The sequence below is a fragment of the Panthera uncia genome (assembly GCF_023721935.1).
Source record: "Panthera uncia isolate 11264 chromosome A1 unlocalized genomic scaffold, Puncia_PCG_1.0 HiC_scaffold_17, whole genome shotgun sequence".
Lineage (NCBI taxonomy): Eukaryota > Metazoa > Chordata > Mammalia > Carnivora > Felidae > Panthera > Panthera uncia.
The window spans coordinates 126154218-126179055 of NW_026057577.1; the positions used below are offsets into that span (position 1 = coordinate 126154218).

General features: G+C 42.2%; 1 protein-coding gene across 1 annotated transcript in view; it reads left to right on the plus strand.

The window, feature by feature from the left end:
- The window catches only part of ADAMTS12 (ADAM metallopeptidase with thrombospondin type 1 motif 12), a 329397-nt gene that overhangs the window by 280236 nt on the left and 24323 nt on the right, over positions 1 to 24838 (plus strand). Inside the window, exons 19-20 of the mRNA XM_049648220.1 lie at positions 7610 to 8734; positions 14771 to 14923. Of these exons, the coding sequence (XP_049504177.1) occupies positions 7610 to 8734; positions 14771 to 14923 (1278 nt within the window). The remainder of the gene's footprint in view (positions 1 to 7609; positions 8735 to 14770; positions 14924 to 24838) is intronic.

Sequence of the window (24838 nt, forward strand, 5' to 3'; positions counted from 1 at the left end):
CTCAAGGGAAGTTATGGGGATTAAATGAGTTAATAGTTCCAAACTTCTTGCTAGAACAGTGCCTGTAACATAATAGGCATTTCTTAGCAGAGTAAATAGATGGAAATAATAAGGTCATCTATCATTTGTTAAGTGCTTTTCACACTATAGAGTCTATCTCATTTAACACTTAAGATAACTTCATGAGGTTGATGTTGTTCATTAATTCCCCCCGTTACTCCTGGCAGTTTAGTGGGATACTAATTTTCCTAGGTTTTCAAGGCCTTGGTGATCCCTAATTATATGGCCCTGAGCTAGTGTTAGAGCACTCTCAGCCTTTTCTCATTTATAAAGAGAGGGTTAACTTAAGGCTTGAAGATAATCCATGTAAGCCCTTTGCATGGTGCCTGACAAATAGTAAGTGTTCACTAAATGGTAACTTCATTCTCAAGCAAGAACACAAGTGTCTGTCTTCTATTCTAGTCTGATTTTGAAAGCCATGGTCAGTCCGTGGCACCCAGATGCCCTGACAATCTGTACCCCCCTGCATTTTCATCTAAACCCACGCCCCAAGCTCAGGGCCATTTTATGCATGGAACACTGTAAGCACAGGGCTTGGGTCAGGGTCTACAAAAATGTTTGAGACCTGAAAGAAAAGGTTATTGTATGCTTTCCATAAAAACAAAGGACAGTGCAAAATCAGAAATCAATATTTAATTACATATTAATGACAGATACTTGTTGGGCTTTTAGCATATGTATTAAACACTTTTATAGGTATTAACACAATACCTCGTAACAGCCTTTAAGCAAGGCAACCAGAATTTGAATGAAGGCAGCAGAACTTGTACTGTGAACACTCTGCCATATGCATCTCAAACGTCTGCAAAATATAACAGTATGACAGTGTTCATAAAAAATGTATTATGTTTGGAAACAATTTCTAGATCAGCTTTTGTCACTTTGCTGGAATCACAGACTATGCATAATGATTGCTGAGAAATCAGGGCACTCTTAAATTAAATGAGTTGCCCTCCCCAAATACTTTCAGAGCAAAAGAATAAAAAGCCTTTCAGATGGTTTTTATTTTTATTTTTTTAAGGTTATTTATTTATTTTGAAAGAGACAAAGACAGTGAGAGTGGGGGAGGGACATAGGGAGAGGGAGAGAATCTCATGACTCTTCAAATCACAAAGCTGTGAAATCATGACCTGAGCTGAAACCAAGAGTTGGATACTTAACCGACTGAGCCACCCAGGCGCCCCTGTCAGAGGGTTTTTAGAGAAAAAGATTGTATTTCCCTTGAGGTTAGAGATGTTCCTTTAATATATTTGATGGGGTGTGGTGCAGAGCCTCCAAAAGCAGACACGCCCTTTCTGTGCCTGACAAAAAGCACACAAACAAATGAACACAACCATCAATTAACCAGCTTACTGAGGATCTGTTAAGTCAAAGCTGCTCTTGTGGGTGTTGGCGTGTCCGAGTGACCAGGTAGACGAAATGGCGATTTTCACAAACCAGGTCTCCTGGCTCTTGAGACAGAAGACCCTGCAGCACACACTGGCAGCAGGTCTCCTGCTGAGCAGGAAGCCAAGAACACTCTTGTGCGAAGACTCACAGAAATGCCCTCAGGGGCGCCTGGGTGGCTCAGTCGGTTAAGTGTCAGACTTCAGCTCAGGTCATGATCTTACGGTCCATGAGTTTGAGCCCCGCGTCAGGCTCTGTGCTGACAGCTTGGAGCTTGGAGCCTGCTTTGGATTCTGTGTCTCTTCTCCCTCTGCCCCTCCCCCAACTTGTGCTCTGTTTCTCTCTCAAAAACATTAAATTTTTTTTTTTAATGAGCAAAAGACAGAAACAAACATTTCACTGATGAAGACATACGGATATCAAAAAAGCACATGAAAAGATGTCCAACGTTACCTGTTGGGGAGATGAAACTTAATGAGATAGCACTACAAGGAGATATCACTACATATCTATCAAGAATGCTAAAATTAGGGGCACCTGGGTGGCTCAGTCGGCTAGGCATCCGACTTCGGCTCAGGTCATGATCTCGCGGTCCGTGTGTTCGAGCCCCGCGTCGGGCTCTGTGCTGACAGCTCGGAGCCTGGAGCCTGTTTCAGATTCTGTGTCTCCCTCTCTCTCTGACCCTCCCCTGTTCATGCTCTGTCTCTCTCTGTCTCAAAAATAAATAAACATTAAAAAAAATTAAAAAAAAAAATAAATACCCTCAGACTGAAGGAAGACGGAACAGGGAAGCTAGGAGACGCTTCTGAGGCACTTACCTGTGGTAGTCCCCAGTCGAGTTAAGGTCCAAGGTGCTTCTACGCGGGCTCGACCACCTTCTCTTTTGGCCCGGGATGTCTGTTCGTGCCAACATCTCAGTTCTTCTCAGATGTCAGCGGCCTGTGCTTTGCCAGGTTTCCTGGAGGACACATACAGGAATCCTTGTTTGACACAACTGCTCACGGAAAACTAGTTCGGGACCATGTTGATTCTCTTCATCACGTCTGATATTTCTTTTCATATTTCATCTCATATTTCTTTCTTTTCATGTCTGCCATGACAAAGTAGCATGTTAAACTTGGTTGTTTAACAACATTTATTGTCTCACAGCTCTGGAGGCCAGAAGTCCAAGGTCTTGGCAGTGTTGGTTCCCTCTAAGGGCTGTGAGGGAGACTCTGTTCCATGCCTTCTAGCTTCTGGTGGCCTCTGGTTTTCTTATAGATGTTAACACCCTGATCTCTGCTTTCAATGGTGTGGTCCTGATGTATGTGTCTCTACATCAGAATTTCCCTTTTTATAAGGACAGTGGTCATACTGGATTAGGACCCACCTTGTGTCCTCATTTGTACTTGACTGCCTCTGCAAAGGCCCCACCTCCAAATAAGCTCTCTGAGGTGGAGCAGGAGGGGTTAGGCAGGGGTTAGGACTCCAGTATATCTTTTTGAGGGGACACAGCTCAACCCATAACAGCTACCGAAGTGTTTCAGCTTACTTTCAAAGCTGGTTTTAGCATGAGATCCAACCATTCATTTATAAATTCCTGAGACTATACAATTAATGTTTTTATGGCAAAGCATTAGCTGTTTCCTACTCAGCCCTTTAGCCCTAACTCTGTGATAAGCCCCAACTGTGTTTTTGAATAAACTCTCAGCACTATAGTTCTGAGCCATTTGTGAGCTCCCCTCCTCCACAGTGCCGCTCAGGTGGGTGGCTTGACTCATTTAGCAGCAGACCTTGTTCTCAGTGGGCTCCCCAAAGGCCTTAATCTTGAAGTAATGGCAAGTAAGAGCAAGATTGACACCCAGGGAGGACATTAACAGATGGACAAGCTGCTTGCCTGGTACAGAGTTCAAAATTGCAAGGTAAGGGCATAAAATAACCATAGCAGATACTGGTTTTGAGAGTTCCCAAACTACTGGTTGAGATGAGCTCTAAGTGTGGCATTATGTCCTGTATTTATCTCATCCGAAGGGCTTGACAGCTCCTAAGGAGATAAACACAGTTACAAGATGTATGGGAAGAAGCATGGGGCTGAACACAAAACAGTGCTGCTTGTTCTGGTCTGAGGAGGAGAAAAAGGCAACTTTGTTTTTAGCCCCAATATACTTGGCAGAGAGTTAACACTGTCCTGCTGGGCACAATATGCCCCAGGGCTAAAGAGTGGCATCCATCCGTTACTTGGAAGCTTCCGTGTCTACTGGGTAAGGAAAGCAGATGGGGAGGAAAGGGTAGGTGTGCTGGAAAACATATAAACTCCTCCCAGACCCAGGTCTCCATTCATGAAGTTTTGAGTTGCCATTTGGGAATGGGGCCAATAGTTGCAGATCATCCGCTTTTTTGAGAGAAGCTAAAAATCTGTAATTTTAATATGAAATCTGCCAATTAAAAAATTTTTTTTATCCACTTTTTTTTTTTTTTGGGGGGGGGGGGGGGAGAGAGAGAGAGAGAGAGAGAGAGAGAGAGAGAGCGCAAGTAGGGGAGGGGCAGAGAGAGAAGGAGACACAGAATATGAAGCTGGCTCCAGGCTCTGAGCTGTCAGCATAGAGCCCGACGCAGGACTCGAACCCACAAACTGTGAGATCATGACCTGAGCCAAAGTCGGAGGCTTAACTGACTGAGCCACCCAGGCGCCCCATGAAATCTACTGATTTTTAAATGTTGGCTACTAATTCAGTTTTTGTATTTTGTCTGTTTGCTTGTTTGTTTTAAGATTGAGCAGGCCAAAGAAATAATGTGTGTGGGCCAAATTTAGTCTTTAGGCTGCCACTTTGGAATTTCTGTTCTAGAATACTCTTCACTTTTAAAAGCTCAAAATCTGAACTGTCTGGGTGGCTCAGTCAGTTAAGTGTCCAACTTTTGATTTCAGCTCAGGTCGTGATCTCACATTCGCGAGTCTGAGTCCCACACAGAGCCTGCTTGGGATTCTCTCTCTGGCTCTCCCCTGCACGCATGCTTGCTCTCTCTTTCTCTCTCAAAGTAAATTAATAAATGTTAAAAATTTTTTTTTATAATAACAGCTGAAAATCTAATGTATTTTAACTAAACAGCTAGTTAGATAGCTATTATTTAGCCCTGTTTTATTCTTTTAGGTTGAGCAAATTTGCACAGTAAAAAGGTTACTTAATACTTGTAATTTGTAATTCTCTCTATATGTGTGTATATATGTATATACATATACATATATATTATATATTATATATACATATATATTATACACATCTGTTAGCCCTAGGGGATCTCAATCTTAAAAAATCCAGCAATAAACCAGTGGGATGTATGGGTATCCACAGTATCTTCTAGGCATGTGCCTACAACGACTTCACCCAGACAGCTGCTCTCCTCATACTTTCCACAGACAGGTGTGTGTCCCTGTGCTCCAGAAGGATAGTAGAAATCAGAGACCCCCAAGCCCTTTGCTGTTATCACTATTATTATTTTCAGCATCATTATTATAACAGTGATAATAATAGCTTCCAATTGCCAATTGTCTTCTATATATTGTGCACTGTGTTAAGACTGCTGTCTCATGTAATCCTCACAGCCCCCTTGAAAGGTGAGTATTAATTTCTCTCGATTTCCAGAGGAGAAAGCTAAGGTTTAGTTGTTCTATCATGTGTGGGGTTAATTAATAATGGCAGATTGGGGAGTTCACATTGCTTCTTACAGGTTTTATAAGCTCTTTTGCTTCATAGGTCAAGTAGGGGTGGAGGGCACATATCTATATACTTTTGGATTTTTTTTTAATGCTTATAAAGTTGTAAAGTCTAACTTCCCTGTGGCCATTATAAGCATTTCAAGTCAAAACAAACAAAAAATGGAATGAAGAGAAAGAAGAGAAATGTCTAGTCTGACATTTCTTGGAAAGAAATACCCAAAGGGAGAGACACCTGCTGCTTGAGGGCAGGTGGCCTTAGCCAGGGCCCCCTTTGTGACTCAGCTCCCAGAACCTAGCCTGCCTGAGGCAGCCAGTGCACAAATGGGTTCAGACATACATGAAGGGTATTTGATTGGACTGATAATTTTTCCAAAGAGGAGATTTGAAAACTCAGGGGGTTCAGATTAGAACGTAACAAGCAGAGAGCAAGTCAGGAGGATGAACTGGACGGAGCATAAAATATTTTTGCACACAAGAAGGCAGAAACGTTACAGTAAACTAGGAAAAGAACTACCTGCAGCCTGCCCTTTGCAGTCTCCAAAGTGAGATAACCCCCAACCTGCAGGTGAACACACTGTCGGCTGCACTGTCTCCAGTGCTTATAAGTGTCTCCTGCTTTTCAAAGGAGCTGATTTCACAGAACTGTCAGACATCAGTGAGTGATTATGCTTGACTGTGACAAAATAATGGGGGAGTTTTATACATCAACATTATTTTTGTACACAGAAGGAATTGAAAGTAGGATTTGAGAAGGCAAAAAACTTAAGCTAAAAAATGCATAAGCTCACAGAAGAATTTTCCCATTCCTGAGTTTTTTTCCAGGTAAAATTGTCACTTAATAAGTGTATATTGGGGCACCTGGGTGGCTTGGTCAATAAAGCGTCTGACTCTTGGTTTGGCTCAGGTCACGACCTCGTGGTTCATGAGTTGGAGCCCCACCTTAGGCTCTGTGCTGATGGTGCGGAGACTGCTTGGGATTCTCTCTCTCTCTCTCTCTCTCTCTCTCTCTCTCTCTCTCTCTGTCTCCCCCCACCCCAAAAATAAATAAATAAATAAATAAGCTTTAAAAGAACAAAAAAATGTGTATTAAGTGATCACTGTGTTCCATGAACTATCCTGGAGTTATGAATAAAAAACTGCCTTTGGGTAACTTTTCAGAAATCAAGCATCTGTAGTCAGGTCAAGAAGTGAAATCAGTTGGTGGCTACCTGTCCAGTGTGTTGCACTAGATTTCTTGGAGGATGCGAAATAAATCTGATTCTTACTCTGCCACTGACTTGCAGCCTTTCGAGCAGGTCGCTTAGTCTCAGGTTCCTCTCTTGTGGAAGGTGGAATCATAATTCCTGCCTTGTAAATCTCACAGTGCTATCACGAGTATCGCACAAAACAATGGCTGTGAACATTTGGAAATCTGCCAGTCATTATGTGAACCCCATCCTCAAAAAAATCTGCTTTGAGGTTGGGAATATAAGACAGACAGATGTGAAACAGCCAGTGAATACCCCTGGATGGTTCACATTCAGGGGCCATATATTTGGTAGCTGACTTGAAATTAGAAAGAAAAGGCTAAAAATGGAGCTGTCTGGTAAAAGTATAGATTTTTCAAAACATCTAGAAATTTAGTGTTATGTAGCAACTACATGTGGTTTGCAGCTGTTGGGACTGAGGAAATAAATATTCTTTACCATGAATCCTGAGGAAAGACAACCCTGTTAGGAATCTCCCAAAGGCACTCTGCCTGTGCTTTGGCATGAGCTACAGAATGTGGGGGGAACATCAGAGAAGGGCACTTGCCATGGTCCCTCACACCAACACCATGCTACAGGACTCACTCTTTGGAAAGGGTATCTCTCTCTACCTTTGATTAACTACCCACCTTTAAATTTCAGAATACGTCCTGGATCTGTGTACATGTGTGAGTATGATAGTTGTCTAGCTTTTAATCTGATTCTACCTGGCATAGGCAAGTGGAAATGGAGCCTGTGGTGCCCGGGTGAGGTAATGTTAGTTATACCTGGCATTTTCTAAACATTAAGGGGAAGGTTCATTATAAGTAACTTAATAGATTCCAGAAAATATGTAAACATTTTACATTAAACAGCACTGCAACCCTAGGAAAGATTATATTAGTATCTCTTAAAAAGAATAGGTGACTTGTATAAATCATTGCACTGTTTGTGAATTCAGTGCCCCATGTTCAAAGCCCAGGGAGACTTCCATTTTACTAGGTCATGGTTTGTATTTTCAGTTTGCGAAGGTAATGATTGGTCCTGAGCCCCATCTGGTCTCCAGGAGATACATATTTCCATGGAAAACTAGAGGAGCACAGAAATCAAATGTAAAGATAGAAGAAAACAAGTTTAAGCTGCACAGTGCAGTTTCCATTGGGCCCATTCTCACTTGTTGCAGACCTGAGTATGAGAACCAGTGTGTCTATCCCACTAAAGTAACAGCTGTCTCTCTCTCCAGTGTTCTGTTTCCTGTGGTGGTGGAGTGCGGATTCGCAGTGTCACGTGCGCCAAGAACCATGATGAACCTTGTGACGCAACAAGGAAACCCAATAGCCGGGCTCTTTGTGGCCTCCAGCAATGTCCATCTAGCCGAAGAGTTCTGAAACCCAACAAAGGCACAATTTCCAGTGGGAGAAAGCCACCGACATCTGGGCAGGACCCCTTAAAGCCCATCCCTCCAACCACGTCCAGTCCCAGAACACTGAGCACACCCACAGTGCCCCAGTCTGTGAGTACAAGTGCCCTGGCCATCAGCAGCCCCGGTCCTACCCCAGATCCCAAAGAAGGAGACCTGGATGGGAAATGGTGGCAAAACAGTTCAAACCAAACTGAACTGGGCTCCAATTATGTCATTTCCACTGGAAGTACTTCCCAGCCCATCATCACTTCCTGGCCTTTGAGTGTCCAGCCAAATGAAGAGAATGTTCCCAATTCAGACACTGGTCCTACCTCAGAGGGAGACTTTTTAACCACGACAATGAGTGGTTCTGATTTGCCATCTTCCAGCAGCCCTGTGACTTGGCAGGTGACTCCATTTTATGATACCTTGACCAAAGAGCCAGAAATGGAGATTCACAGTGGCTCAGGGGAAGACAGTGAACAAGCTAAGGACAAAAATGAAAACAACTCCATAACGTGGACCAAAATCAGAGTACCTGGAAATGATGCTTCAGTGGTGCAAAGCACAGAAATGCCCCTTGGACCCCCACCAACACCTTATTTCAGGGGGCCGTCCATGTGGCCACCCTTCAGCATGGTGATGGAAGGACTGCTACCCAGCCAAAGGCCTGCTACTCTCAAAAATGGTGCACCTGGAGCTGAGGGGATGTTCACTGAAAAGCCAGCAAACACTCCATTCCCTCTGGGAGGAGACCACCAGCCAGGACCCTCAGAACGTTCCACAAACCATGACCCCCCAGAACTCCCAAGCAACATGAATCTGACGCAGAGTTCCGGACCAGTCCTGACTGAGGAAGATGCAAAAAGTCTGATAGCTGAGGGGTTTTTGCTAAATGCTTCCAATTACAAGCAGGTGTCCACGAGCGGCAGCCCCGCATACTGGGTTGTTGGAAACTGGAGTGAGGTAGGAGTTCCATTTCTTACCCCATGCCTGTGTCTCCATGGAAGTAGTAGGGGTGTTGCATTCTTGTGTAGATTTCAAATGGACTTGAGTAAAATGTAGCCCGATGTGGAGGAAACGTGAAACAGGTCCAGGTGCTCACCTCCCTCCTGTCCTCCCTACCTCCTAAATTGAGGGGAAGAAAATCTCCAGGGAGGGAGGACAAATGTAGTGAGATAAAGCGTATAGTCAGGAGGGCTGGGCGATTCAGCTGTGTGATGGCGGAGAACTCAGTCCATGTTTTGGACTCCGCTCTTTGTCTACAAACAGTAGACACCTTTGTCTACAGGTGTAGATCACCTGTAACACGCCCTCTAGCTACAAACCTCAGCAGCTGGTGCGGAGGGGCGGCTGAAGAGGCCAGAGTTTGCATTTCGTTAGAGACAGCTGATCTTGGGATTCTAGTTAAAATCTGTCAGGTAATCCTAATTGGAGTGGAAATTGAAGATAAAATTCCTTAAAAGCATTCTCTAGTTCAGTGTTATCGATGATTTTCTTTTCTTCTTGTTCTGTTTGCATGCTTGCATGAAAAAATCATTTTGACTCATTAAAAGAATTAGAAAGTGGAGGAAGAAGAAAATAAACACGACGACAGAATGTTGGCCTCTGTTTTCAAGCTTCAGAAATTTGGCTAGATATTTGTTTTTCCATTTCTAGAACTAATTAATATCCTTTGAAGCATCAAAATCATTTTCACCCATTTGAATTTTGAATGCACAGTATATGAACTTGTTAAAATAATTTGACAACTCAAAAGAGAACTTTGTGGCAAAATGGTCACATGCTTACATCAGTCAGCATTTTTATGACAATTCATGACTCCTCTCCTAGCTAAAGAGAAATGAAGTATTTGTAGCTAATATAACAACAGTGCATATAATTTATAAAGCATGTTGGTTTCCAAACCACTTTCACATGTAGCCTCTTATTTTCTCCTTTTGACAGTCCCGAGGAGTAGGTGAGGTCTCATTATGCCAATTTGCAAATAGAGAAATAAAATTTGTAGCAGTCATGTGACTTGTCGAGGGACACAACTGTCAGCTGGATGATGCACCTTCTAACTCCACTCTATCCAGTTTGTAAAATGGGCATTAACTGTGAATTACCTGTAAACTAAATCAACATAAAAGTACATACTGGCTCTGGTGACTGTGGAGGCCAGAAGTCAATTGGTACATTTTGATTATAGTAAATCAAGACACACTTGATTTATCTCAAATGTCATCAGTTGACTTTGACAGAAATAAACTGCCTTATTGAATACATCATAGATTGCCAAGAATTGGCAACCATGGTGAAGCTATTGAGAGCTATTAATTCTAGGCGGTTTGACTGGAGAAAAGGAATTGGTCCAGATGGCAGTTTGTCAGGGCTGCAAAGGATATTAGGAGAACAGAGTTCAACATTTGGCAGAAATTCCCTTTGTGATAGGGTTTGGCGCCTGCTCTCTTTACACATCTTTTGAGACAAAATGTTTAATACAGAGAATTGTCAGAGAGGATCAGGACTCACAATGAAAACTTTGGTTTTCCCACTATCCTCTGATTTTTTTTATTCTGTCCATTTCTGAAGCTTCTTTAGGACGGCCTCTCAATGACTGCAGCTTAGAAACCCCATTGATACCAATCTTCCCCAAGCCCCCTATAAAAACCTTAACGGTTTTACAAGTCAGTGTCACCTTATCATTTCTATCATCTCCTGTTTATTTCCTGTTTAGAGCCAGTGGTTTCCAATCTAATGGTGGGAAGCACTGGGAAAAGATGGGGATGCTTGTGTTTGCTACAGTGATGGTGGAGGGGCTACTACCAGCATTCAACATTGAGAGCCAAAGATGATAAAAGCCCTGCGACATTCAGGGAAGTCTCTTATAAAGAAGAAATGTCCACTGCAAAATGCCAGTTAGTGCCCCAACAGTGAAAAAAGGAGGACCCTCAGTTACTGTTCTTGCCTCCTATCTGGTGTGTGTGCCTCCAGCAACCACCCCCCCCCCCGTAACGCATTCCACGAATCACAAGAGACGTTAAGACTGCCAACTTAGTCTTCTGAAGGAATTTACTAATCATTCCAAACTCCCGCTCACAAATCTTTAATGTCTCTTCATTACATATCAGATCAGATAAATCCACTCTGACTTCCAACAGCCTTTACAACATTACATAACCAAGCTTTCAAACCACACTGGCTTCACTCTGTTTCATCATCTTAAGCTTCAGCAGATCTAAACTGCTCAGTTTTCCCTAAGCCTCCTGCTCCTCTCAGTCTAATGCCTTTTTTTACACTGTTCCCTCTGCCTGGAATTTCCTTCCCCTCCTCCTTTGCCTTTTAGAATCTCCCCTGTTCTTCAGGACCAAGCTATGAGCTGCCATAAAGTCTTTCCTGATCATTAAGATTGGAAGTAATTTCTAAAGTTCCTTATTGTTTGACTGAAAATTGTTCTCACCGTTTCCTCCCGCTTTTCTGTCCTGTGTGGAAGGGCTCTTCACACTTCCCATTGTATACAACGTGTTCCTCTAATTGTGATTTCAAAAATTAAGGAATTGATATAAAAATGGGGTTAACACTATAAATGCACATAAAACTTGAAACCAGACTTTCTGGGTTGGAATCTTGGCTCACCCGCTAACTATATATGTCCTCACCCTGCATCAGTTTTTTCATGTATGATGAGGACAGTGTCAATGCCTGAATCAGAGATTGTGAGGGGATGAAAGGACTAACAATGTGTAAGGTACTCAGAAGAGTCTGGGGCACATAGGAAGCACCCAGTAAGTGTTTGCTCTGATATCTGTTTGCAAAACAGAAAACCTAGGTGCTATGCAGTGTACGAGGGTATGGCTCCTATTTTGTCAGAAAAACCTCTCATTGAATTGCCCCATCATCCAGTCAGATCCCCTGGGTCACTCAGCTAAGTGTAAGCTGTGCAGTTGTGTAAATGGAAGCGACAGTCTGATTTTCCACAGCCATTCACAGCAGTTGTCACGTGATGCTGATCCAGCCCTCCTGGTTAGTTCCAGTTCTGAATATCCGGAAACCTCCTCCTTGACCTGGTACCTCGGTTGCCACAGGGTCACTAACTGTAATGAGGATGAAGGTTTCCAGGACAAAGTGAAGTTGTCCTTCAACCTCCCCAGGGTTTTTTCTTGTCTCATCGCCCACTCCAAGTTTGGAACTCGTACTAATGACAACTGGTGGCATTCCATGTCTCTTGTACTGTGTCCCATGCATTTGCCCCTGTCAGCATTACCTTTGCGCTGTTGTCTGCTGCCTCAATAGAAACTGTCAAAACAAGAAAAAAAATTGGGATGCCTGGGTGACTCAGTCAGTTAAGCATTTAACTCTTGATTTCGACTCAGGTCATGATCTCACAGTTTATGAGATCGAACCCCACATGGGGTTCTGCACAGATAGTTCAGATCCTGCTTGGGATTCTCTCTCTTTCTCTCTCCCTCTCTTCCCTCTCCCTCTGCCCCTTCTATGCATTCTCTGTCTCTGTCTCTCTCTCTCTCTCAAAATAAATAAACTTTTTTAAAAAAGAATAAAAAGAAAAAAAGTGTTCAAAAAGAATTAAATGTCTGCTCATGGGATCTGAATCTATTAGGACTAAATTCAGAGCCCCAGAGACAACATGAATTTAGTTGCCACATAAATACAGTACAAAGAATCATAGACATCATTTGAGATTTACCGGGTTATCATTATCCTGGGAGTTTAGTTGACTAGGTCCTTTCCTGGATTGGGGCGAATATATTTTCTCTATGTCATAATATGAAATTAACAACACACTATGTGCCCTTGAATGTTGCCTCTATCTCTGGGCCCCAGATATCTGGAAAGTGAGACTCATATGCTGACCTTGCAGCTGTGTTGTATTCAATAGGTAACATTTGTAGAGTCCTGACCATGTGCACAAATTTCTGTGGTCCTAATGTTATCACCAGTTTTACAGTCTAGGGAGTTAGGAAGTTGCAAAAGACCACACAATTAGCCAGTTGCAGAATTGTAATTGTACCCTGAATCTCAGAAGGTTAAAGAAAGTGTAGGAAAGATACCTGTTATGTAGTTGTAGCAATTGCCTATTGCTATAATAATGCTATATGACAAACCACCACAAAACCTCAGGGTTTCGTCGAGTCTGTGGGTCAGCTGAGAGATTCTGTTGATTGGGGCTGAGCTTAGCTGACCTCAGCTTGTCTTGCCGTGCATCGGCTGTGGGGGTAGCTACAGGCCGGCTGGTCGGGGGTGGCCTCAGCTGGGTGACCCCATTCTATTTCACATGATCTCTCATCCTCCGGCATCTGGCCCTGTTTTATTCTCATGGCAGAGAGAGGGGGTCAAGAAAGAGAATTGAAACTAGCGAGTCCTCTTGAGAAGTGGCACATCATCCACTTCATTTTATTGGCCAAAGAAACTCACAAGAACAGTCTTGATTCAAGAGCTGGGCAAGTGTATCCCACCGCTTGACAAAAGATCTGCAAATTCCCATTGCAGACAGCATGGTGTATCCAATGTGGGCCACTAGTGCAATCAGCCTGTGACAGTGGTCAGTGTACTTCGGCTGTTATTACCTCTATTACACATATACATAATGTAGTACAGAGGAGAAAGGGCTAGGAACTTAGGTACGAACCACATCCTAAAGAACTTTAAGCAGGAGGAGAGATTACCTCCATAAATGGGCCAGCTGGAAAAATGATGACCTAGGCTAATTTCTACTCTTCCTTTCTATGATGCTATAGTAAAGTTATCCATCTAGAATCTCTGTTGTTATATATGTGTATAACACAAGAACTTGCAAAAAGTGACACACAAAATTATGTGGAAGATGAAATTGCAGCGAGAGAAAAATGTAAGGCTGGTTTTTATTTGTAACTCATCAAAAGAAGCCTTCAAAAATGTCATAGATGGAACCTCCATCCTTTGTTTTTTGTTGTTTTTTTTTAATTAGCCCAGAGCTGTGTTTTACATGTGTCTGGAGAGCTCCTCCTTCTGAAGGTGGGTAGGGGAGAAGGGATGCAAGAAAAACCAACTGTATGAAAGAATTAATAAGCACATGGAATAAAAGAACTTATGGAGAAGAAAGCTTCTGTAGTTTTCAAGGCGATCCCTTGCTATACCTGAGGTATTTAAGAATTACGAATAGATTAAAACATCACATGAGGAATGGGCTGTATGTACCCGTATAGGGCAAGTGGTGAAAAGCACAAAGTTGTAACATCTTTCTAACCCCCAAGCATGGTCTGAGGACCCACAGCATTGGCATCACCTGGGAGCTGGGCAGACATGCAGAATCTGAGGTGGCCTCAGCTGGTGACCCCGTTCTATTTCACATGATCTCTCATCCTCCGGCTCCACCCCAGACCTAGTGACTCAGAATCTGCATTTAGCAAGGTCCCAGGTGATGCCTGTGGACACTAAAGTTTGAGAGGAACTGCTCTAGCAGACAGTGTATGGCAGAAAGCCCCAGGCTTTACTTCTTTGTCAAGCCAGCTCTCCAAGCCTCATGGGTTTTTTTCTACACTGTCACAATACCAGTGTAACCACAGGTTTGTCTGGGAGAGGAAGTGAGATAATGTCATTGCGGTGTTATAACAGGCAGATGTATGGATCTGACATCCCCTATGAACGGCAGCATTGGTATGAAATGTGGCGGGCAGTTTGCCTACAGCCCCCAGACATTCATGCCAGGATAATTTTTAAAGAGAAGCAAATTTCCACTTGCGTTGGTTTGCTAATCCACTTGCTAATCCACCTGCTAATCCGGGATTCTCATCACTGGCTATTTATTAGAATCACCTGGGACATTTCTTTTTACTCCAATGCTTAGACCCTACCCAGGGAAATTCAGATTAATTTGTCTAGGGCGGGACCCCAGCGATGATATTTTTTAAAAAGCTCTGTGAATTTAGGTGAGCATCCAAGGTGGATAACTGGACTTCAGAGTGTTGTGAGATACATCTGAGAAAGTGGCCCTCTGTCTTCTCTGTCCCCCTCCCCACACAGTGCTCCACCACCTGTGGGCTGGGGGCCTACTGGAGAAGCGTGGAATGCAGCACCCAGAGGGATTCCGACTGTGCTGCCCTTCAGAGGCCTGACCCTGCCAAGAGATGCCACCTTCGTCCCTGCGCCAGCTGGAAAGTGGGGAACTGGAGCAAGGTAATTGATCTGGCTCTGTGGTGTTCTGGAGGGGGACAGCCTTATCTAAGCATTTGCTGAAGTAAGTGTCTCTCCTCCCTTCCTCTCTTGCTACCTCCCTCTGCCCTCTTTGCTAAAATGGATGAGTAACCAAAGACATCCCCATAGGCCTACTCGAAGTTACACAATAGTCTTAGAACCAGTACAGAGTTTTTATTAAACCACATGTTTTTAGCTGCCTGTCTTTGCTCTCCCCAGATAAACTGGCATAAAAAGTTAAATTTGTGTAATTAATTGCTTGTCCAGCATGCAACATTATTTCTGAGTTACTTAAATTTACCATTGTAATTACAATGATACATCATCACATGTATAATTAAGTCATGACGCAGCAGTTGCTCACAAAGCAAATGCGCTTTTCAATCTTCCAGACCCAAATGACAAGAAGGCTAGACACAAGGAAAACATTGGTCTCTCAAAGTGTACTTCCCGTACTATCTTTTTGCAAGGTGGTTTTGCTGTCCTCTGCTAATCTGGCTATGGTTACTCATTTTGCTGTGTTGTCTGCATGGTCCCTTGTGAGACACTGTATCAGGTTTTTGGATTTGTTAGCCTTGGTGCTTTTGGGCACTAACCAGGCCTAACCTAGCCTGGGGCTGAGCCAGCCCCTGGGGGATAGACCCAGGCTATATGACACTGCACAGTTGTGGGGTTGATAGCTGATTGGCAGGAGGAGGTGCAGAGGTGTAAGCCGTGTGTGTACCTTCTGTTTGCCAAGCACACCACCCCACTATGATGCTCTTTAGGCCCCATCTTCACTCTGGGGAGCCAGTTTCCCTTGACAGCTGAGACACAGAAGGGAAAAGAAAAAACTACCCAGAAGTTTGGGTATGAATTTCACTGTGTAACTTGAAATCAATCACAAGAAAAAATTTGGAAAGTCCTAAAATACATGGAGGTTAAAGAACACCCTACTAAAGAATGAATGGATTGGGGTACCTGGGTGGCTCAGTCAGTTAAGCGCCCAACTCTTGATTTCAGCTCAGGTCATGATCTTGCAATTTCATGAGTTTAAGACCCGCTGTCAGCACAGAGCTTGCTTGGGATTCTCTCTCTCTCTCTCTCTCTCTCTCTCTCTCTCTCCCTCTCTCTCTCTCTCTCTCCCTCTCCCTCTCTCTCTGCCACTCCCCTGCTCATGCCAACTCTCTCAAAATAAGTAAACTTAAAAAAAAAAAAAAAGAATGAATGGATTAACCAGGAAATTAAAGAAGAAATTGAAAAATACATGAAAGCAAATGAAAATGAAAACATGACAGTATCCCTTTGGGATTCAGCAAAAGCAGTCCTAAGAGGAAAATGCATTGCAATGCAGGTCCATCTCAAGAGGTAAGAAAGGTCCCAAATACACAACCTAATCTTACACCTAAAGTAGTGATATAAGGAGAAGCAAATAAAGCCCAAAGCCAGCAGAAGAAGAGAAATAATAAAGAGTAGAGCAGAAAAAAAGAATATGGAAACAAACAAACACACAAAAACAGCAGAAGAAATCAATGAAATTAAAAGCTGCTTTTTGAAAGAATAAACAAAATTGATAAACCCCTAGCTAGACTTAACAAAAAGAAAAGAGAGAGGACCCAAACAGATAAAATCACAAATGAAAGAGGAAAGATCACAACCAACACCACAGAAATACAAACAATTATTAGAGAATACTATGAAAAATTATATGCCAACAAACTGGACAACCTGGAAGAAATGGACAAATTCCTAGACACTCACACACTACCAAAACTCAAACAGAAAGAAATAGAAATTTTGAGCAGACCCATAAACAGCAAAGATATTGAGTCAGTTATCAAAAATCTCCCAGCAAATAAAAGTCCTGGGCCAGATGGCTTCCCATGGGAATTCTACCAGACATTTATTTTTAAAAAAAAATTTTTTTAACATTTATTAATTTTTGAGACAGAGAGAGACAGAGCATGAATGGGGGAAGGTCAGAGAGAGAGGGAGACACAGAATCTGAAACAGGCTCCAGGCTCTGAGCTGTCAGCACAGAGCCCGACGCGGGGCTCTAACTCACGGACTGCGAGATCATGACCTGAGCCGAAGTCGGACGCCCAACCGACTGAGCCACCCAGGTGCCCCTAGACATTTAAAGAAGAGTTAATACCTATTCTTCTAAAACTGTTCCAAAAAAAATTGAAATGATAGGAAAGCTCCCAATCTCATTCTATGGAGTCAGCAGTCTAAAACCAGACAAAGACCCCACTAAAAAGGAGAATCACAGGCCAACATCCCTGATGAAACTGGATGCAAAAATTCTCATCAAGATGCTAGCAAATCAAATTCAACAGTGCATTAAAAGAATTGTTCGCCATAATCAAGTGGAATTTATTCCTGGGCTTCAGGTCTTGTTCAATATTCACAAATCAATCAATGTGATACACCACATTAAAAAAAGAAAAGATAAGAATCATATGATCCTTTCAGTAAATGCAGAAAAAGCATTTGACAAAAATACAGTGTGCTTTCTTGATAAAAACCCTCAAGAAAATAGTAGGGATACACAGAACATACCTCAACATCATAAAAACCATATAAGGAAAGGCCCACATCTAATATCATCCTCAGTAAGGAAAAACTGAGAGCTTTCCCCCCAAGGTCAGGAACACAACGTGGATGTCCACTCTCACCACTGTTGTCCAACATAGTATTGGAAGTCCTAGCCTCAGCATTTAGACAACAAAAAGAAATAAAAAACATCCAAATTGACAAAGAAGTCAAACTTTCACTCTTCACAGGTGACATGATACTTTACATGGAAAACCCAAAAGACTCGACCAAAAAACAGCTAGAACTGATACATGAATTCAGCAAAGTCATAGGATATAAAATCAATGTACATAAATTGCTTGCATTTCTATACACCAGTAATGAAGCAACAGAAAGAGAAATCCAGGAATCTATCCCATTTACAATTGCACCAGAACCATAAGATACCTAGGAATAAAACTAACCAAAGAGGTAAAAGATCTGTATGCTGAAAACTATAGAAAGCTTATGAAAGAATTTGAAGACGACACAAAGAAATGGAAAAACATTCCATGCTTATGAATTGGAAGAACAAATACTGTTAAAATGTCAATACTACCCAAAGCAATCTACACATTCAATGCAATCCTTATCAAAATAACACCACATTCTTCACAGAGCTAAAACAAACAATCCTAAAATTTGCATGGAACCAGTAAAGACCCCAAATAGCCAAAGCAATGTTGAAAAAGAGAAACAGATCTGGACGCATCACAAATCCAGACTTTAATCTGTATTACAAAGCTGTAATCATCAAGACAATCTGGTACTGGCACAAAAACAGACACATAGATCAAAGGAGCAGAAAAGAGAATCCAGAGATGGACCCACCAATGTATGGCCTACCAATTTTCAACAAAACAAGAAAGACTATCCAATGGAAGAAAGACATTCTCTCTAGCAAATGGTGCTCAGAAAACTGGACAGCGACATGCAGAAGAATGAAACTGGACCACTTTCTTACACCATACACAAAAATAAATTCAAAATGGATGAAAGACCTAAATGTGAGACAGGAAACCATCAAAATCCTACAAGAGAAAACAGGCAACAACTTCTTAGACCTTGGCTGCAGCAACTTCTTACTAGACATGTCTCCAGAGGCAAGGAAAATAAAACAAAAATGAACTAGTGGGACCTCATCAAGAGAAAAATCTCCTGCACAGCAAAGGAAACAATCAGCAAAACTAACAGGCAACAGATGGGATGGGAGAAGATATTTGCAAATGACATATCTGATAAAGGCTTAGTATCTAAAATCTTTAAAGAACTTATCAAATTCAACACCCAAAAACCAAACAATCAAGTAAAGAAATATGACAGAAGACATGAATAGACACTTCTCCAAAGAAGACATCCAGGTGGCTAACAGACACATGAAAAGATGCTCAACATCACTCATCATCAGGGAAATACAAATCAAAACCACAATGAGGTACCACCTCACACCTGTCAGAATGGCTAACATTAACAACTCAGGCAAAAACAGATGTTGGCAAGGATGCAGAGAAAGAGGAACCTCTTACAACTGCTGGTGGGAATGCAAACTGATGCAGCCACTCTGGAAAACAGTATAAAGGTTCCTCAAAAAATTAAAAATAGAACTACCCTACAACCCAGCAATTGCACTGTTAGGTATTTATCCAAAGGATATAAAAAACCTTGTTCTAAGTGGTACATGCACCCCAATGTTTACAGCAGCACTATCAACAATAGCCAAATTATGGAATAAGCCCAAATGTTCATCAACTGATGAATGGATAAAGAAGATGTGGCGCGCGCGCGCGCGCACACACACACACACACACACACACACACACACACTGGAATACTATTCGTCCATCAAAAGAATAAAATCTGCCATTTGTAACAGTGTAGATGGACCTAGAGTGTATTATGCTAAGTGAAATAAGTCAGGCAGAGAAAGACAAATATCATACATTTCACTCGTGTGGAATTTAAGAAACACAACCGATGAACATAGGGGAAGGGAAGGAAAAATAAGAAAAACAGGGTGAGGCAAAACATAAGAGACTCTTAAATACAGAGAACAAACTGAGGGTTGCTGGAGGGGAAGTAGGTGGGGGGATGGGCTAAATGGGTGATGGGCATTAAGGAGGGCACTTGGGATGAGCACTGGGTATTCTATGGAAGTGATAAATCACTGGGTTCTACTCCTGAAACCAGTACTACACTGTATATTAACTAACTTGAATTTAAATAACTAGATTAATAATAAAAAAATAAATAAAACCTGGAGTAGGAAAGTAGGCCCTTTGTTTTGCCTTTAAATATCCAGAGCGTTTAGATTCTGCTATATTGATGGTTTGCCTTTTCACAGATCCTTTCTCAGAGGAAAGAATTCTAATTTTATCTTGAAATTCTGCATTATCCCCCCAATCCCCACCTCCAATCCAGAGACATTTCAAATCTCAAAGGGCTTCAGGTCTGCTGCAGCCTGCTCTGAGCCTACAAGTATCACACCTGATGCCTTGGGGTTACTCACCAACAATCCCCTACCTTTGTGATGGCTGTCTGACTTGTGGTTGTTTTACTGCACCGTGTGGCTCCTTGAAGCAGCCTGAAACCACTGCAGTGGACATGTCCCCATGTGTTTGACAGTAGAATAAGACTATACATTCAGATTCTCCCTCTACCACGTCTAGAAGTAGCCTTTCAGAATGGTGTGCTTCCGCTTCATGTAGTGATCTGCCTGAAGCAAATTCAAGCTTGTGGTCCTCAGGTCTGTCCCAGAGGCATCCTTGGGAAGACAGTTCTGTAGAACTGAATCCTAGAAGCAGGGCTGGGCAGTGGATCAGACACATCTGGATTGGCAACCCTGCTCTGGCGTGATGAGCATATGACACTGATGACACTGGCCATTCACCCTCGGAACGTTCTTTCTCTCACCTCTGAGAAATAACATGGATGATATTGCCTCTACTTACCTCATAGAGTTGTTGCAAGGATAAAAAAAAAAGAGAATGTGAGTGAAACAGCTTTGTAAATGGTAAAAGACTGGTTTATTTTATTTTTTTTATTCTTTTTAATGTTTATTTTTATTTTTGAGAGAGAGAGAGGGACAGAGTGTGAGCTGGGGGAGGGGCAGAGAGAGAGGGAGACACAGAATCCAAAGCAGGCTCCAGGCTCTGAGCTGTCAGCACAGAGCCTGATGCGGGCCTCGAAGCCATGAACTGCAAGATCATGACCTGAGCCAAAGTCGGACCCTCAACCGACTGAGCCACCCAGGTGCCCCCTTAAAAGACTGTTTAGATGAAACCCTGGGCAGACTCTGAGCTCAAGATAAAAGTTAGGACTGGTTCTTAGGTGCTTACTAACCTCTGGCTTCCTGGACTTGGGGTGCAAGGCCTGTGGACAGGTGACAGTGGAGAAAGTTCTGTCAACAGAATGACTGGCTCGAGCAGGTGTCCACTCCTTAGTACTAAGCAGACAAGGTGCTTGGTGTCCATGAACTTTGAAGAACTTGACCTACCTTGGGCACTAACACTCGCCAAATACTACTATGTGCCTGACATTACACAAAAGCATTAGATAATAAGTTCCATTTTCATCCAGCACAGGACCTTCTTTATAATTCCCACTGAGGCAACAAAAGCTCAGAGTGCTTAAATCACTGACATTTGATCACACAGTTGTTACCAAATGCTCCCAGTTTTAAGAAACATCCACTGGGGGATGCATCAATTTTATGACAGCTTTTCATAAAGAAAGAGAACACTACACAATAAATATGTACGTCAGTTGTAAGAAACATGCCAATTTCAGAGCATTAAAATTTGTATGAGGAAAAAAAGTGTGTGATGCAAGAAATGCAGAAGTGACAAAAGGGGCTTGAAAAACCTTCAGTTGCATTTGACATCTAGAGCGATGCATCATCCACAGCTCCATTCACCGCCCGATGGAACATCTTGATGGTTGCACCTTCTGAAGTTTTGTAAACTGGTGATTTTACATCCCTTTTATTTGCTTTCTGAGAACAAGCACTTCCCTTTTCATGGTTAAGTCTAACATATATTATTTCTGAAATGAATCAGAAACAGTTTTACATTTTTTCTTGGAATGTTCTGTCTTGCCACCTAGGGAGCGTTGCAATTTTATTTTAGCGGTAGTTGACTTGCTGGAAAATAAGAGAAAGTGTCAGCCTTTCTTTATGGTCTTGTGTTTCATGTATATTGCTAGTCTTTTTGTCTTATTCTACTTCTTGCCTTTGTGTTTATTAGATTTTATAGATTGTCAATGACAGTTCTACATTTTTTTTTACATCTGAATTTTTAGAAATGAATTTAATAGGGGAAGAGCTCCTTTTTTTGCTAAATACAGACCATCCCCAACTTTGATATATAAAATATTCCCAGTAACATATATTAAAGTCCGATATGCAAACGTGAAAACATGGAATTGCGTGTTTTAAGGGATTTTGTGTCCCCAGAAAGCAAAAGTTGAGTAGCAGGAAGGTCATCATATACTGAAAATCACTGCATTTATTTATTCTTGGTATAATATGTTATATGTCTGAACTGTCACCTTCTCTTGACATCCCGGAATATTTTAGATTAAGTGTCCCCTAAAAAGAAAATAAAGGAATGGCAAAGAAATAGAAGCATTTAGGACCACAGGAAACATGAACCCAAGATCACTCTAGTTGAGGATTGATGTCCAGACCACAAGACTCTCCATGATGGCCCCTGCCCATCTCTCTGTCCAATCCCACTCTTTACCCTAGCATTCTGATTAATGCACTTTTCCCAAACAAGCTTCGTTGTTTCATAGCACTGTGCCTCCATACATGCCATTCTTTCCACCTTGAATGCCCCCCACCCTATTTTGCTGGCTGAGCGAGCATCTACATATCCTATATGCTTCAGCTCAAAACTTGGCTCCTTTATTTAGTCCTTTCCTGACCTCTTTAAGTGAAACTGACCATATCCTCCATTGTGCCCTCACTAGATCATGAACAACTTATGAGGTAATCTTTATATATAAATATAATCATTATTCCTTCTACTCATTTATGTAACTCTTCCCACCTGCTAGAAATACAGAGACTGAAACATAGGTGTGCCCAATAACTGGGAGGAAGAAAAGTTGGGGTGAGAGGGGGGAAAGAGATAGAAGGATGAATTTTCATGCTGTTCAACTTAGAATTTTTGGAATGAATTATTTAATCTTAAGGGTCTTGTGAATCTGTTCAGCATAAGTAAAGGAACAGAAGAAAAAGTTGTATCCAAATTTAGTATTTGGTTCAACTTGGAAAGCAAGAAAGTGTTCTGAAATCAAAACAGAATACAAATGCAGCGATCCCGTACACGTATACCCCTCTAGAATGTTGGGATAGTTTAATCATCTAGTTTATTTTCCTTTCCATACTGATGGAGAAACAGAGGCTGAGAGAAGAGAAGTGATTAATCCATGTGAACTCAGGTGGCAATTTGCTCTCGGGGTCACACCTGAGTGCAACCTACTGCCCTCCCAATGCTATGCTCACTAATTCCTCTATACTCGACTGAGCACTCTGTATGAGTCCAACATGGAAAGGATATCAGGATGACTCCACAAATCAAAAACACCACAAGGGAGAATCACAGAATTGTGCTTTCATTTCATATCTCTGCCAATGGCTCCTATAAGCTGAGGGTATTTTTCATTCTATCTGGTCTGTAGATCACACTAGTTAAATTGATGCCATAACTAGAAAACAGTCAGGCCTGTTTGGTCACAATAAGGTGTTGGCCAGGCTTTCTGTTCTCATTAGTCTGACTCCGGTCCTCAGTCTAGTCCACAGGTTCCAGGTGAGGAAACATTAATACAAATTACCCTCCTCTAAGGCTGTAAAAAAATTAATATAATAATTGGCATTCAGCATACAAGGCAAAACAGCATTAGAAGTGGAGTGATTTAATATCCTGCCACTTCTTTCTTGCTAACTGAATCAGAGGCTGTTTTGAAAATGGAACCGAAAAGTCAGAGATTTAGTGAGTGTCTTCCCTTATTATTTACTTCAGCATATTAATAAAGTTTATTTCCCATTGAATGTGAATACTCTAACAAAAGGGGTAATGCTAGCTTGAAAATTAAATTAGGAATAATAGATTGCAGCAACGAATGAAAAATAGGAAAATAAAATCCAATTTTATAATTAATGTCTTATAAAACTCCCTTGTCCTAATAAAGAATCCTGTTACTTCACCATGTGCTATTTCCCAGAAATCTGTTTTGTCAGACAAATGACCTCTTTGTGTGGAAATTATTAGCAGGCTCCCTCATTTGCTCTGTGGCTGATTTCAAATTGACAGTTATTTTTTCCTTTGTGTACTCACTACATGGCAGGAAAGTAAGGTTATTGGCTTGTTTTTCTTTGGGGAGGGGTGCTGTCTGGCAAGCATTGTTTATCTCTAAGAAGTTGAACACTCAATTTATGGTGGCATTAGAGCCTCAGTCTGTCCCTTGTCACACGGGCCAGCATCTTTCTATGTTACAGCCCAAGGTTTGAAGTCAGGTGACTTAGCACAATCTGCAGGTGGCGGAAGAAGGGGGAACTGTCTTTGGGGTGTACCTCTACTGAAAGTTTGAGGAATTTTCTTTCACGATCCCAAACCCTGTAGTTATCACTATTCCACCATGGCCAGAAAGAGCACCATTTTTCACTGTGTAGAGAGGGGCCAGATACCTTACAGCATGCACACACTTTCTTGCTGGTGCACTTTCTCAGCCAAGTTTAGCCAAGCTAATGAGATACTAGATGGGAGGATGGGGAGATTAAAGGTGCTCTTCATTGCTGCAGTGACCAGGGTCTCCTTAGCCCACTTGGAAACCCCCTCGGAATTCATATATGCACTCAACAAATCTGTACGGACCCTCTGTGCCTGGCACCATGCTAGATGCTTGGGGCACAATGGGAACCAGGGCAGATAGGGGTCCGATTTCATGGCAGTGAGAGTGTAAGAGAAAGGACACACAGAATGAATAAAAATTGTTCCACATTTCAAGTTCCTGTGATAGAAATGGACAAGGAGCTGAGAGAAATTACAAGAAAGAGAGCCTCCTTCGGATAAAGGCATTCCAGGAGGGCCTCTCTGAGGAGATGACATCTAAGCTGAGGGCTAAAAGAAGAGCAGTAGGGCGTAATGTAAAGAGTAGAGGGAGGAACATTCAGGACATAAAGACCACGGGGATGTACTGTTAACCCACAGAGAGGTTGGAGGCAAAAGGCTGAGGAGCACAGGGGTCTGTTCCCCTCCTTCCTACCTCCAGTCCCTACCTGACAGTGGAGGGTGACAAGACAGGCCAGGCAAGGACAGGATCAGGAGAGACTAGGAGATG